The sequence below is a fragment of the Haliotis cracherodii genome, unplaced genomic scaffold (assembly GCF_022045235.1).
Source record: "Haliotis cracherodii isolate W230 unplaced genomic scaffold, xgHalCrac1.p SCAF_2, whole genome shotgun sequence".
Classification (NCBI taxonomy): domain Eukaryota; kingdom Metazoa; phylum Mollusca; class Gastropoda; order Lepetellida; family Haliotidae; genus Haliotis; species Haliotis cracherodii.
In genome coordinates, this window is record NW_027266275.1 from 38,268,298 (window position 1) to 38,283,625 (window position 15,328).

A 15,328-nucleotide genomic window follows, 5' to 3' on the forward strand; every position below is an offset into this window, starting at 1 on the left:
ATATTATCTATGTAATAAATATACATTGAAATATTTTCCTCCTTTGTAAACAGTGGTGTTCATGAAAGAAGTATTATCTTGTCTGCGTACTAAATATATCCCGAAATGAACATGTGATGAGAAACGTTGAGTGTCGTGTTTTGATACACTCTTGCTGCCCTCTAGTTTTATGCACCCTCATACAAACATCAGAATCTCAAGATGTAAACACAGCATCAATAAACAAGACTGGAAGAAGTCCCTGTTTACAATTTGTATATTACAGAAAAATATTGTAAAAATAAGAGATATATTTGTTCCCCTGGTATGTTCCAGTTGCATAAGAAACATTTTTGGAACAATGTTTAAAATGTAGTTTAGTTGTTGCCTTTTTTGTTTGTTTGCTTCTCTAAGGTAATGTCAGACATAATTAACATCTGTCATAAAAGAATGGAGACTGCTCCAGTCTACAGTTTCAGTTTAATTCTTCTGAAGAACATTTTTCTTACTTATTTCAGTTTTGATCATGTTGTTGTCAGTACTGTGACAGTAAGGAGGACTAGTTAAGGGGGAATCATTCCTAAGGGAAAATACACATACCGGGTATATCCCCCACAAGAATACAATTTGTGATTGTTACCATGCTTACTGAACAGCTGTTTTTCACTCACTCACTCACTCACTCACTCACTCACTCACTCACTCTCACTGGGTTGGGTACCTAATGAACTTGACACTTCTGCATTTTGAAGGATTTCCTGCCATTTTCTCTTTCTCCATTTTCACTTCATCTTTGTTATTTTCAATGTTTTTATCTACAGAACTTCAATGCTGCCCCCAAGCCTTTCGGGGCACCGTCTCCGGCCGCCCCTGCTGCCCCAGCTGCTGCCCCTAGCTTCAGTAGCCCCAGCGTCAACAGCCTGTCTCAGCAGACACAGAACATGAACATCTCGGGGTAGGTGCACCTGTCTGCATGCCTCTCTCCCCTGGTGGCAACCACAGGGGAGGTAACTCTGGAGTACGCCACATATTCATTCTTGGACTGTTTGAAATTTATTGTCAAGACTGTCCTAATATTTAAAGAAGACTTGCGAGTATGTTAAAATTCAAAAGTTTCAAATTGGAATTTAATCCTTTTGGCATCATTTATAGTGATTCAATTCATGTGGTGGAAGAGTTAACATGGCTGCAATCTCCTGTTATTCAGATGGTTGGGTATGATGATATGCTCTTATGTATGGATCAAAGCAGATATATCATCCAAAACTGGTTCCCACAGGAGATATCGCTTTGGTGACATCAAGAGATATAAACTTTGTAGATATCGTTTTCATAAATCACTAATTTTTCCCCCCGCGTATTTTGATTTAAGAATGAAATGGGTGACAATAAGATTTCAGAGTTTTTCAGCTCTTATCAACTCATGTTGATATATTTTATATCAAAAGACACTCAGTGAGATTCTCTGTACATACAGCTGAGATGGACTTGAATTTTAAATGTGAATTATGTGAAGTTTGGAGAGTTTTCTTGATAGGCATCAATAATTTGCAACTGTTCAGACCTTTGCGCACACCACACGTATGCTGATATAAGTGTAGTTAGTATGTTTGTTGTGATGGTTTTGCAGACGCTGGTGTTGAAAAGTTGATGATTTTTTGTTGAACTAAAGCATGTGTTTTTGTTCGTGCCCTTGTGTTAAATATATTACTAATAGACTAATTTCAACGTGGAAAAGTACAAAATGTTAACTTAGTACTAATGAAGGATTAATTGATTGTTTAATCAATATGGTGCTAAGATTGTATTCTACAATGTCAGTGTTGTCTAAACTTGTTACGTGTACACACAATGATCTTGAGATTATTGTTCAAGGAAGTCTAATGTGTGTATCCTAATCATACTATATGCCATTAGGCTAACTGTATTAGTCATTAGGCACACTCACATTGAGCCACGAGGCTAACTGATTGAATGAATAATTCTAACCTTGATCAAATCTAATACTTAGACAGAAATACTTATTTGATGTAATGACTGACCAAGTGCAAAAATTTCATGTTGTGAAAGCTGAAACCTGTAAGATGACATATATTTTTTGTTCGTTGCTGCTTTTGTTTAGCGTGTATCAGCAAAATGTCCAATATAGATATTAATAAAGTAAGTGCATAGTGCAAAAACAATTTAGCATGGCTTCTATAGTTACATATTGTGCAGAGCTATCTTAAATTATCATTAAGAGTAACACTCAGTACAAAAATCAAATACCCTAAATTACAACACTCCTAACATCATAAAATGTGTACACTTAAACAATATCACTTTTTATTACAGTTTCAGTGATCAGGTCCTTTTCTGTACATATCAAAACACTTAGCATGATAACAAGGGTTATTGTTTGACTCTGTACAGTTGTTCACAGAGGAACTATTTTCTTGTGTATCTGCTACACAATGTCCAGCCTAGACTCTCGGAACGTACACTAGTACCAGCTGTGAATTAGTTTTGATGTCTCCCATCAGCAGCAGCAGCCAGGCACCTGACTACCTAACCGCGGCACAGCGGTATACGGAGAGGGACACGGCGCCAGACCCCACACAGAACCAATCAAGATCTTTCAAATTTCTTCAAGGTCTCATGGACAGTGGACAAGGTGGGCCAGGTTCCAGCTATATCTCGAGGAGATAATTCTCAACAGTTTCACAATTCTTGGAAATAATGTTGTGGCTATGGCCATCAAGCTCCTTTTAGTGATACATCAATCCCTCTGCTCCCGGTACTATCGCTGCCACCATTCAGAACTTCTTACACTTCTAGGTGTCCTTATCCCCACATGGAGTTAATCATGACCCACCAACCATTGTTGTAAGAGATGAGCCATGAAATAGGTATGTCAGATGTCACTATTAATTTATTCTTTTTTATATGTTTTAAGGAAACAAATATTGTAATAGAAAATGTAAGGGATATTTCGGATAATTGGATACCATGGATCTGGAATGAGTCTTTGAAAGAAATAAATGTAAATATGTCCTTGGCTATTTTCACATTTCACAAGTTCACAAATATCACAAGAATTTAGGTTTGATTGTGGTAATGACATAATCCCTACTGGTGGCAGCAAAAATGCTGGGAGGGTAAGAAGATGTTATGCACTGGGATGAAGTTTGATCAGCCATGACCCAAGGGAGATAACTTCCCTTTTTGCAATTTCGTTAACTGTCCAATGTTTTGCATAGTATATAGTCATTTTGAAACTTGTTCAGCTAATTGTTAAGTAAAGTAATGACATACATTATTCAAGACATTGTGTGTTGATTCAAGGGACTTCAGGGCAGTTTTGTATCAGGGGGCATGGGTGGCCCGGTCATCTAAGGCGCCGTGATTCGCTGTGCAGAGTTGCATCCCTCAGGCATGCCAGAAACCTATGATTGTGGGTTCGAATCCTGGTTCACCCCGATTATGTTTCTAGGTTTATCAGCACCATACCCGTGCTTGTGGGTTTCACAGAAATGTTAAACGTGTGAGACCTGCCACATTCAGCTGACACGCCGTGATATAACTGGAATACTGTTAAAAGCGGCGTTAAACACAACTTACTCACTCAGGTTTGTATCAGTTGATCGTACTGAATCAGTTGCAGCAATGAGTGCAAAAAATGTATCCAGAAACAAAGTTTGAGAACTAGCATGATTTACATAGGTATGTTAATATTATCATACAATATTTTTTAAATTTCCAAAGGCAGCGATCATCGGTTCCTTCATTGCAATCCTTTCCCAAATTTGCACTCTGGGTCAAAATAAAACCCTTGTACTCATGCTTGTCGTATAAGACGACTGATGATGATGGTTATGATGTGTGACCTAACCAACTATGTGTCATTGAACCCAAGCAGGCTCTGTTTTTCATGCCATCGTCCTCTAGTTTGTCTGCCTCAACAGCCTTGATTATTTACAGACTGCCATGAAAAAGCTGGAATATTGCTTAATTGGGCAGAGCAACATTCACTCACTCACTCGTTGCCATCCTCTAGATATCTCATACATATGCAGTGGTCGAAATTAAGTATGAAAGTTAAAGGGGTTTTCACATGTCAGAACAGTAATGTTAAAAATATAGATTTAGGGGGTCCATTGCTTCAAATACTATAGGAGTACACCTCAAGGACCCTGTGACCCTCCTTAATTTCGAACACTGCATAAGGAACCAACATTTAATATTCTGGAAGGGATGGGGCCTTGGAGTTTTGTAAGACAAATATTTTTTGGGTCATTACTTCCTAACATACAATTTATTTTTCTGAAAATAAGAGCTGAAACATCCTTTTCTTTTTAAAATACCTTATTTTCAGGGCATCCACAATGTCAAGAAAAGTATATTTCGGAAATATTTTGTTAAATCTGAGGGAAAATTATTTTCTGAAATGACCTAGCTCCCAGGATCCCTCCCCACTCCCAAGAATATGAAATGGACGGTCCTTGAATATCATTTAGCCACTACCCATAGATTCCGCACTTCATCTTGCCTGCCAACTCATCCACCACCCTTTCAGAAGCCCCCACTGCCTTCGGACAGCCCCCTGCGGGAGACACGCCCGGCGCGGCGGGCTCCTCCCAAGGGAAGGTCAAGGCCATCATGGCGCAGAAATATAACAACCCCATTGGACTATATTCAGACACCAATGTGGAGAGAGAACTCGAAGGACAGTCTAAATTCTTGGTCAAAGATCCCAGCGGGTAAATCTTCCATGATGTTATGTTGTAAATGGTGGTTATCTTGTCAGTGGCAATATTTCAGTTCTATTGAAATCATTCAAACTGACAAGTGGAAGGAATGTATTGTCTTGATGTTGGATTCATTTGGAGAATGTGAGGAAGAATGTTAGTCAGTACTGTATTCAACATAGTAAGCTCCTTAAAGAAGCCCTGTTATTACAGGATAGGGTACAGTCTTTTCTGAAAAAACTCCCACATTGTGACCACAATGCCCCAGGGTGGCCCAGTTGTCGAAGGTTCCATAAATGACCCTTAGCTCTGCAAGTTCAACCCGACTCTCCCTCCCTCTCCCCCCCTCTCCCCCCAATGGGCTTATCTACAGTACTGAGTGAGTCTGGTTTTATGCCACTATTTGCAATATTCCAGCAACATCTCAGGTGACATTTGAAATGGGCCTCGCATATTGTATCCAAGAGGGGAATTAAACCAAAACTTTCGGCATGATGAAGGAACGCTTGAACCACTAGGCTACCCAACTGCCCCTATGCATGGAGAGGATTGGGTACACGATGCCGAAGATGTTGATTATGGCCCCTTTGAATGTCGAAGTAGTTACAGAACTCCAAAGAACCTGACAACAAGAACCATACACCCAGGAAACAGTTTATATGATCCGATGTTGACCATCTCATTGGGCTTGTATTTCAGACCAATGGACAGCAGCTGAACCTGTTCAGGCTTGGCGCAGGTATACTCGCCTTGCGCTTGATAGGTCGCCTGTGTGCAGTGTGGTGCAGGTCATGTGACCTGTTCTGCTGTTTCCATTGGTTGATCAGGCATTTAGTATTTGTTAGAATCCTATAGGAAACTGTGTTGTCGGGTTGATGTGTCTCATTATCGGACATTGTAGAATCTTGTGTGACAACTAGCTCCCTAGTCTACAGGCACACAATGGAATGATGTCACGAGTGTTCTCATGGGGTGAATTGTATTGCATTGTCATCATGATATGTATGGTGTGATTTGTATTCAACACTGAATTTCAATGAATTCTATGAGTCAGTGATCCAAATGACTTTCGTGTTACTTGTTACTTTCTGTATAGTCAAAACAATAAAAGCGTTGTGTAATATTTTCATTATCATACTGTATGAGGTCTGTGTGAACTGACCTGTTTGCTCATACCAATTTTTCATTAAGATGTTTGAGTGATGAATGTATTTGTGATGAGTTTGTGAACTACTGCATGCAGAGAGTGAAATCCTGTTAACATACCAATAAAACTCCCCTTTAACTCATAGGCTAGAATTGTAACCAAACCCCACGTAGTCCATCATATTAATTGCTTATTCTGTGAAAATATTTATTGAATTCTGATTCGTTTAATATCATTTGATCTCTTCTGTAATCTTCACTCTTTCTATGTTTAAACCTACACAATTTGTGTGTCAATACTTAAAGCACCTTTAGAGAGTCAAATTTTGAAGGGAACTGTGCAGTTAATTGTAGTGGCATCTGCTGAGATGAAGGGGCATGGGTGGCCTAGTCGTCAAAGGCGCCAAAGGCGCAGCGATTCACTGTGCAGAGTTGCATCCCTTGGGCATGCCAGAAACCTATGATCATGAGTTCGAATCCCAGTTCGCCCCGATTATGTTTCTAGGTTTGTCAGCTCCATACCCGTGCTCGTGGGTTTTATGGAAGTGGTAAACATCTGAGACCTGCATCACTTGGGGCTTTCCTCCCACATTAAGGTGACACGCGGCGATATAACTGGAATACTGTTTTAAGAGGCGATAAACCCAAGTCACTCACTCACTCACTCACTCTGCTGAGATGATAGTCCGAAGGAATTTAAGCTATCATCGAACTATTTATAGGGAAGGTAACCATTACTGAATTTGTTTACAGTGATGTACATGTGATAAACCCTATATCAGGTGTATGTATACTGTATGATATTGTTCATGGCATGGAATGATCACCTGGCATGATATGCATGGAGTGTCCTATTTCAGGAACGATGAGCCATCACCAGCACCAACTTTCGGCAGAACTAACGGTACATCCACCGAAAATAATTCCAACCCAGAAAAACGTGTATATTATCCTTCTGAAACATTTAAGTTGGTTCAGGAGGAGGAAAACAAGCAAGAGAAAGGGGATCCGAGATACAAACCTGCTCAATCTCGGTCGCTCAAAATGTTACAAGACCAACTGGAGAGGTATGGTAATTAGGGGCAGATGAGGTCATGGTCACTCATAATGGGGACAACCCATGTTGGCTTAAAGGACAGGGGGGAACAAGTGGCAAGGGAGACAACTCATGTAGAAATAGTCATAACAGGATCAGGAATAGAGTAACAGAGATAATCATTGTTTGAAATAGGAAAAGGAATGGTTGTCAGATTTGGGGAAAATACATTATTTAATCCATCATCTGTATTATGCAGTCTTGTATACTCTAAGAACATAGTGTACACAAGACTGTTAAGTACTGATGATGTATTTGCAGGTAATCATTTGGAATTTATTAAAATGGCACTTTAATTTCTGAAATCAGTTATAATTGTGATAACCTGTATTGGGATATTCTTAGTTCCAACTTTGGGATGTTTACCAACACTTGCCCTTAGATCAGCTTAGATAAATCCACAATATATTAATTATTAGATTTTTATTCACATTTCACAAAAAATATAGGGAAGGGGCAGTATATTTAAATGTGGGAGTTTATGTGCACAGATACCTTCTATTGTTGGCTATAAAAAATATACTGCCCCTTCCCATTATTTATTATAGCCAACTATGGAAGGCATATGTTCACATTAACTGTTGATGAATGTGATTCACATAAAGCGTTCATGTTTAGTCAGACAAGGTATGGTGTCTATTCATCATATTACAAAGAAGGCAACGCATGTATACTCCTGTCTGTAGGTACTTGGGCAGATCAGATGGTCAGAGGGAGGTGTGGATGAAAATGTGATAATTTATTGTGGCCTAAATCTGTAGAGTAGGAAGATCTGGCATAGGAAGAAGTTAGTTTGAAAGTGTGATTAAGTCATACCACCAGAGATTGCTGACAATGTAAGTCTGTTAATATATAATGCCATTGTTTAGTAAATGATATGTTTTGAATAATCCCATGATGACATAGCATAATGTGCATGAAATATTAATCTGTTCAGTTCCAACCTACTAATTGTAGACTAGTGATTAGTTTTAGAGAACAATACGACGTATGTCAGTTCTATACATGTATTACAACTCTTTGTGTCCTTGTATCATATCTGTGCACTTTAACAATCTTCTGAGTCAGGGGACTCCTGTAATGGAAATACATGTAGTCATTCTCTGAATTGTTCCTTTCTGGGGAACATGAATAATTAATAATGTCTTCCTTTCAGAAGAATAGTTATGTGGAGGTTAAATCTTTACATTGCATGTGCCTGTTGTTGATTGTTTGTTTGTTGTTTACAGTGGTGGAGGAGTTACACCTGGACAGGCAGCTGGAGGAGGTATGTAGGGGATGGATGGCGTCATGGGGGAGATACTATTAGGTGGGAGTGGATGTTGGCATCATGGGGGAGATACCATTAGGTGGGGGTGGAGGTTGGCGTCATGGGGGAGATACCAGTAGGTGGGAGATACCATTGGGCATAGATGGATGAGAGAGATGCAGACAGAAATAGGTTAAAATGGATGGGATGGACTCTATGTCCACAAGATAGGTGGAATATGCAGATAAGTGAAGGATAAATAGAATAGATGCCCAGTTTCACTTTGTCAACATTTGCAACAGACATATTTTCTATTTCAGCCAAGCACACTGGATGGGCTCCACCTAAGCCAGCCCCAGCCCCAGTATCAGCCCCAGCCCCTCCCCCTGCTGCCAAGCCATGGGCCCCCTCTGCCCCTGCACCACCACCCCCAGGCCCATCCATGGGAGGACCCATGGGAGGACCCATGGGGGGACCCGGAGGACCCATGGGGGGATCCGGAGGACCCATGGGGGGATCCGGAGGACCCATGGGGGGTTCCCGAGGCCCAGTGCCCAAGCCCACCGGCAAAGGGGCAACAAAGTTCAAGAAGGGTGATGCTGTGGTGCGCCAACAGGGGGCGACTGGAGCGGACATTCCCAGGATGGCCACCTGTGCCCAGTGTGGGAATACCATTAGGTAAAGAGTCACCTTTGTTATTGCATAGAAAACTTTAAATTACAGTAAACTACGGTTATAACAATCTCAATGGGACCACTAATTTTAATTTGTTATATACATTGTTCATTATAAGCGTATGAACAGCATATATACAGCAAATGGAGGGGACCATGAAATAGTTTGTTATATGCATAAGTTTGTTACAAGCGTGTTTGTTATAAACATAGTTTAATGTACTTATAAAAGAACTCTTACACATTGTTTGATTTTTATTTTAAAATGCTTTATATGGAGATCACCCAAAGTTAATATTTCACAAATGTGGTACAAAATATATAATTTGAGAAACAGATTCAGTTCTGAAAAAAATAGTTGCTTTCTTATTACACCATGTTCGCCCAACTGACAAGTCCCTTCATGAAATCACTTCAAATGTGTTGTTGTTTTAACCCCCAACCCTTCAGCTTTATAGGAAAATAGGCAGTAGGCCATGAGATTAAACAGTAGTAATACACTTTGAATGCTATCAGGTAATGCGCTAACTATTCTTATAACGTAGCAGTCACATAAACACAACTCCTGTACAACAGCGACAGGAGCCATGGAGATGCTAAACAAATTTATAGTATGAGTATGTACTGAACCGCAAAAGAAACATCACTTCATGAAAAGTATTTCAATGAAGTAAAGTTTCTTTTGCAGTTCAGTTTATAACAAAGGCATAATGAGGGTTTGTCAATTGAGGACCCACGTACGAGAAGTAACGTGGACCCTAATGTGGAGATATGCCTGTCAAGGCTTTAGACCTAGACTCTCTCTTGGGGTGCGCCTGCCCCTGCCACCGAGTGGCCACGACCTCGACCATCTCTTGCTGTGGTGACATGGGGCCACAGTCCATTCTGTATCTTGCAAGAGAGTATTATAGCTCGGAGTGGGATAGAGTACAATGCCGAAATTGAAGTTTAGAGGTGAATGTGCAACTTTGTAACTAATTTGCCTCATTATGTCCTTCTTCAAAGACTTATAACTCATGGACCTTATTCAGCATATTATTATTAAAAAAGTTTTATTTTGATTGAAATTTGAACTCAGTCTGATCACAATCCCTCGATTTTTTAACACAATTTTAATTTGTTAGTGGTTTTAATAGCTCCCCCCACCCCTCTCCACCACCACCACCTCTGTCAAGTGACTGTGTCCTTGGCACTTATTATGGTAAATAGGGTACATGCAAACCAAATGTTTGAAACACTAGACATGGTGTGTGTGTGTTCCAGAGGTCCATTTGTGGTTGCCATGGGGAAGACATGGTGTCCCGACCACTTCATCTGTGCCAATGCCCGCTGTGGTGTGAAGCTGATTGACATCGGCTTCGTGGAGGAGGGCGGCTACCTCTACTGCGAGCGAGACTACGAGCTATACTTTGCCCCGAAGTGTACCAAGTGCAGTGTTGCCATTGTCGGAGTAAGTGAACAATGTTGTATTTATGTATATATTATTATGCTATAACATCACAGGTTTAGAATCTTGCAACCTTGCACTCGATCAGATCCTCACTAACCAAAGAGTTCAGTATTAGCTGTTATTTCGTGGCAGTATTGGAATAAAATAAATGGAAATATGTTTTTAGGAACAATGTAGGCTATAGCAGAATCACTAATGTAAGATTTCAATATTTTAACCTGAAGGCCTATGTCAACTGACCAGTGGGTGGTGAAGAAAGAACTCTGGTAGATTCTCTTTGAGATATCGTTTGTTCACAGACAAGCTATGTCTCCTGTGGAAGTAAGTTTGGGATACTGAATTGAGTTGTTGCAGTTCCAGGGTTTCCAGGGTATGTAAGTTGTGGATCGAAATGCAACTGAGTTGATAGCATTATTTCAGATGCAGTGTAGATTTACTCACTGGGTGCTAAGTCTACCTTGTCTTGTTTGCAGGAGTGTGTGAATGCTCTGCAGAAGAGCTACCATCCTCAGTGTTTCCTGTGCTTCCAGTGCAAGCAGCCGATTGGTGGAAACCAGTTCCACATCGAGGATGGAAACCCTTACTGTGAGAAAGGTGAGACATGACCTAGCAAGTCATGGGGAGAGTGGTTCCAGGGCAGAGTAGGTCCCCAGTACCCCATGCTTGTCTCCTTGTAATGATTCCAGGGCAGAGTAGGTCCCCAGTACCCCACACGTCTCCTTGTAGTTATTCCAGAGTAGGTCCCCAGTACCCCATGATTGTCTCTTTGCAGTGATTCCGGGGCAGAGTAGATCCCCAGTACCCCATGCTTGTCTCCTTGTAATGATTCCAGAGTAGGTCCCCAGTACCCCATGATTGTCTCTTTGCAGTGATTCCGGGGCAGAGTAGGTCCCCAGTACCCAACTCTTTTCTCCTTGTAGTGATTCCAGAGTAGGTCCCCAGTACCCCATGATTGTCTCCTTGTGGTGATTACAGGGCAGAATAGGTCCCCAGAACCCCATGATTGACTCCTTATAGTGATTCCAGGGCAGAGTAGGTCCCCAGAACCCCATGATTGACTCCTTGTAGTGATTCCAGGACAGAATAGGTCCCCAGTACCCCATGATTGACTCCTTGTGGTGATTCAAGGGGAGAATAGGTCCCCAGTACCCCATGATTGACTCCTTGTAGTGATTCCGGGGCAGAGTAGGTCCCCAGTACCCCATGATTGACTCCTTGTAGTGATTCCGGGGCAGAGTAGGTCCCCAGTACCCCATGATTGTCTCCTTGCAGTGATTCTGGGGCAGAGTAGGTCCCCAGTACCCCATGATTGTCTCCCTGTCTCCCTTAGGAGATACCAGGCCTTACATTTTGTGGGCTAAAATTAAGTAAGATAGGATAATTGTTATGGACAGCTTTTCGCATTTTCATCCATGTAAATGTTTTTGTCCGTAGATTGGAACGCCATGTTCCAGACAATGTGCTCTGGGTGCAGCTTCCCCATCGAACCTGGCGACAAATGGGTCGAGGCCATGAGCAAGAACTTCCATTCTGAATGCTTCAACTGCTCGGTGAGTTACCTCTCTTTGTCTGTATACTGTTCATAAGCCCAGCTGGGATTGTCTCAATATATATTTAGAAGTGATTGTGAAAACTATTTCAAGATACATATATATAGATAGATACATATATGTCAAAACCTTGTTAATTCATGCTTTATTCCTGTTACATGTCGTTTTTCTTACACTGTACCCCATGTTGTGTATTGATATTATACCATACAGAACACAGTGAAATATCACTGTGCTGTATGGTATAATATCAATACACAACTTGTCTTGAACACCACATAATATGAGAGTTTATAAGTTGATTTTTTTCCCCCTGAATTTGTAGACACACAATTTCTTTTTGGAAATATGATTATTTTGCATTATTTAAGGTGAATATCTGGTTACATGTTATATAACCTTCTGTACCTTTTTTTTCAGACTTGCCAAATTAGTTTGGAAGGCGCTCCTTTCTATGTCAAGGCCGGGAAGCCCTTCTGCAAGAAACATGTACGATAGAATAACACTGGATGATACAATAATTATTCTTACAATACAACTGTTGACTAATAAGTGAAGATGAGTTCTGGCTACAGTACTGGGTTATTCCACGGTCGACGGTTTGCGGTGCCTTGTGGTGAAATGGCTAGTTAGCTAGGGTCTTTTTTTATTGCTCCATCCACATTTCAATAATTCCTTTGTTTAAGCAATTAAAAACTATGTGACTGTGTGCCTTGATTATATAAGCATACAGTTTATATAATATAATTTTGAAATGCATAAAATTATGTACAAAATATTAAACATTGTTTAATGTTTAATCCTGATTTGGATCATTTGATATTTTCTTATAGTGTTAAGTTGTGCAACAATTAAATGGTTCAGAATAAGATACTTATTATGCGTATGGTTGCACTTGATTTACTTAGCCAAGCAATAAATCTTGAATAAATGAGTTTTTGTGTACAAACAACATTTGTTAGGTTATTGTCTTTTTATAACTGTTCAAATATGTCTTTTGATATATCTCCTGCTTTGAATAATTTTTTAAAGGTGTTGAAAGATCCGAGTATTTGGAGTCATCTCAGAGAATGTCTTAAAATAGTGAGAAAAAAGCATGAGGCACAATCTGATTGGTTAAGTCTCTGTGTGCAGAATGTGTATATATACCAATGTCTGAATCTCTTGTTATAGCCAAATGTAATATTGAAATCTGTTTTAGGAGAATAGTATCTTCTGTGTGTGCCTTGTGTTCTTGTTTGCTACCAACTGCCATTACGCTTCTTTACCCAATGAAACAGTCATTTAACTTTAGTCGTGTTTAGAAGGCTCAAACGGAACATAAAAATAACTTGCGAAGACTTTGTATCACCTGTAGCCCAAGTAACTTTCATCATTAACATATCATTTGCTTGGTGTTAGCAATATATATTAGTTACTGTGGTATATCAACTATATATCCATCTTCGAATAAGAATGTTAAATGTTATGAATCACTGTTCTAAGCAATATCCTTTTTTAATTTCTTGAGATCTCATGTTATGCTAAATGCAAAAAATAACATTGTCGATTCTGTGGACTGAGAAAATAAACATTTGCATAATTTTTATATGTTAAAAGAAGTCATTATTGGGTCTCAATTATGACATTTTGGAGTGAAGTGTTTTGTAAAAGAATCCATGGTTTCCAAATTTCCATGCTGCATATTTTTGGTGAATACTTTAGGAACAAATTTATAGTATGAGGCTGAAATTGCTTGTGAATATTCCACATTAATGTGCTTCGATGTGTAGTTTGAGTTGTATGCCCAAACCTTTATGTAAGTATTGTATATATATATACATGTTAACAACTTCCCTTACATCCCCTGCATAATGTCTTTTCTTGTGTATATAGGTCTTGTAGATAGATGTCAACTCTCTTCTGTTCTTGCTTTTCTATCAGGGTCTCTCCAATATATGCAAATCTTTTATTTTTAACCTATTTATATAGATATATTGTACAAAGATTATACATAGTTGATACAAATTTATGAGTAATTTATGACTTTTATAACTTCGCCTCAATATGTACCATTTTTTAGACCTTTGTAAGAAATACTATTTTCTTACACCCTTTTCTATTGTCCATTCTGAGTTCTGGTGGCCTAAATTCAAAAGTCATATGCAATTATTTAAATGATTTCAATGGTGATTAATATTTGAACTCAATATATGTATGGCCAAATTTTTGCATGCATTAGTGACTTCATTTATCATTAAAAGAAACGGATATATGAGTGGAAGCAGTAGCTAGGAACAGGGTATGTTGTGACAGGAGAGGCGTGGCTGTTTCAATATGGATGCCATTAGAGCAAGTTTTATACTTGCAACTATTCCCTTGTGTTGGACTTTTGTCAGTTTAGTACCTCAGTTTTTCAGGATGTTGAATGTAATGTCAGGTGTTATAGTCCAAATATTTTCCTGAGATTTAGCCTTTTTTCTCTTACCAAACTGCTAGCTTAAACCTGTGCATGATTTGCACTGAAGAAGGAAAACAAACTTTTACAGCAGGGGTTTATGGAATGAATCGTCTTCAGCGATAAAGTCATTTCCATGCATGCATAATGTGAGGTTTTTCAAAATGCATTGTTCTCAAGTATGATATATGCTACTCAACATTTGCTAAAGACCAGGGCGCCTTTGTACAAAACATCCTTATCGCTACGACTGTTGTAAGTCTGTGTTAATGTATGGGAGTTAAAATCACCTTAGCGCAAGATCGCTTTGTAACGGCACCCTGACCTTGGACTAAATATGACACTTTGGGTCCGATGCATGTGTGGAGTAGTGTACATAAAAGTCTTGCATTCTGATGCAGTGTTGAGATAATCACATGAAAGGAGACGAGTTGCAGAATTTTGCAGCAGACTTGACATGATTCTGAGTTTCTCACAAATAGGTTGAAACTTGACAGAGTATGATACATGAAAGATGATGTAATATACGATGTTCTCAGAATCATCTTGAACATTTCGCAGGGTACTCAAATGTTACATCACAAGGGGTCAATGCATTACAGAGGTTGATGTGTTACTGAATATATCACACAAAAGTTAATGCGTTATTGAATATATCGTAAGGAAACTGATGCATTATTCAATGTTTTGCAAGGACGTTGATGTGTTATAGAATATATCGCCCCTAGAAGCTGTTATATAAGGCTTGTTCTGTTGTATACATTGCATACAGTGTATATATATAGTTCATAAATATACCTTGACATGATGGTAGTATGAAGGGCTGTTTGTTTATTTTAAGTCTTGAGTTTGATCCCATCTGTGTGGCTACATAGGTGTATACCCAGACATAACATGGAGATCCTCGTGTTTGGATGCAAATTAATATTGAACTGTCTTCAAACAGTACTCCTAGTAACACTTGATAGTAACTTTCCAACCATATCATGTTCCGAGTAATAAACGCAAGGAATAATTTGA

General features: G+C 39.4%; 1 protein-coding gene across 5 annotated transcripts in view; it reads left to right on the forward strand.

The window, feature by feature from the left end:
- Positions 1 to 15,328, forward strand: part of LOC139468065 (PDZ and LIM domain protein 7-like) — a 52,422-nt gene extending 37,094 nt beyond the window's left edge. For 2 of the 5 annotated variants that reach the window (XM_071249767.1, XM_071249769.1), the window contains 10 exons: positions 801 to 934; positions 2,502 to 2,632; positions 4,535 to 4,718; positions 6,713 to 6,919; positions 8,178 to 8,215; positions 8,518 to 8,875; positions 10,135 to 10,321; positions 10,795 to 10,915; positions 11,756 to 11,871; positions 12,292 to 15,328. In XM_071249767.1, coding sequence (XP_071105868.1) covers positions 801 to 934; positions 2,502 to 2,632; positions 4,535 to 4,718; positions 6,713 to 6,919; positions 8,178 to 8,215; positions 8,518 to 8,875; positions 10,135 to 10,321; positions 10,795 to 10,915; positions 11,756 to 11,871; positions 12,292 to 12,369 — 1,554 coding nt within the window. In that variant the 3' untranslated portion in view covers positions 12,370 to 15,328. Of the gene's footprint in view, positions 1 to 800; positions 935 to 2,501; positions 2,633 to 4,534; positions 4,719 to 5,405; positions 5,446 to 6,712; positions 6,920 to 8,177; positions 8,216 to 8,517; positions 8,876 to 10,134; positions 10,322 to 10,794; positions 10,916 to 11,755; positions 11,872 to 12,291 lie in introns of all 5 variants that reach the window. The other 3 variants (XM_071249768.1, XM_071249770.1, XM_071249772.1) reach the window with 3 other exon arrangements.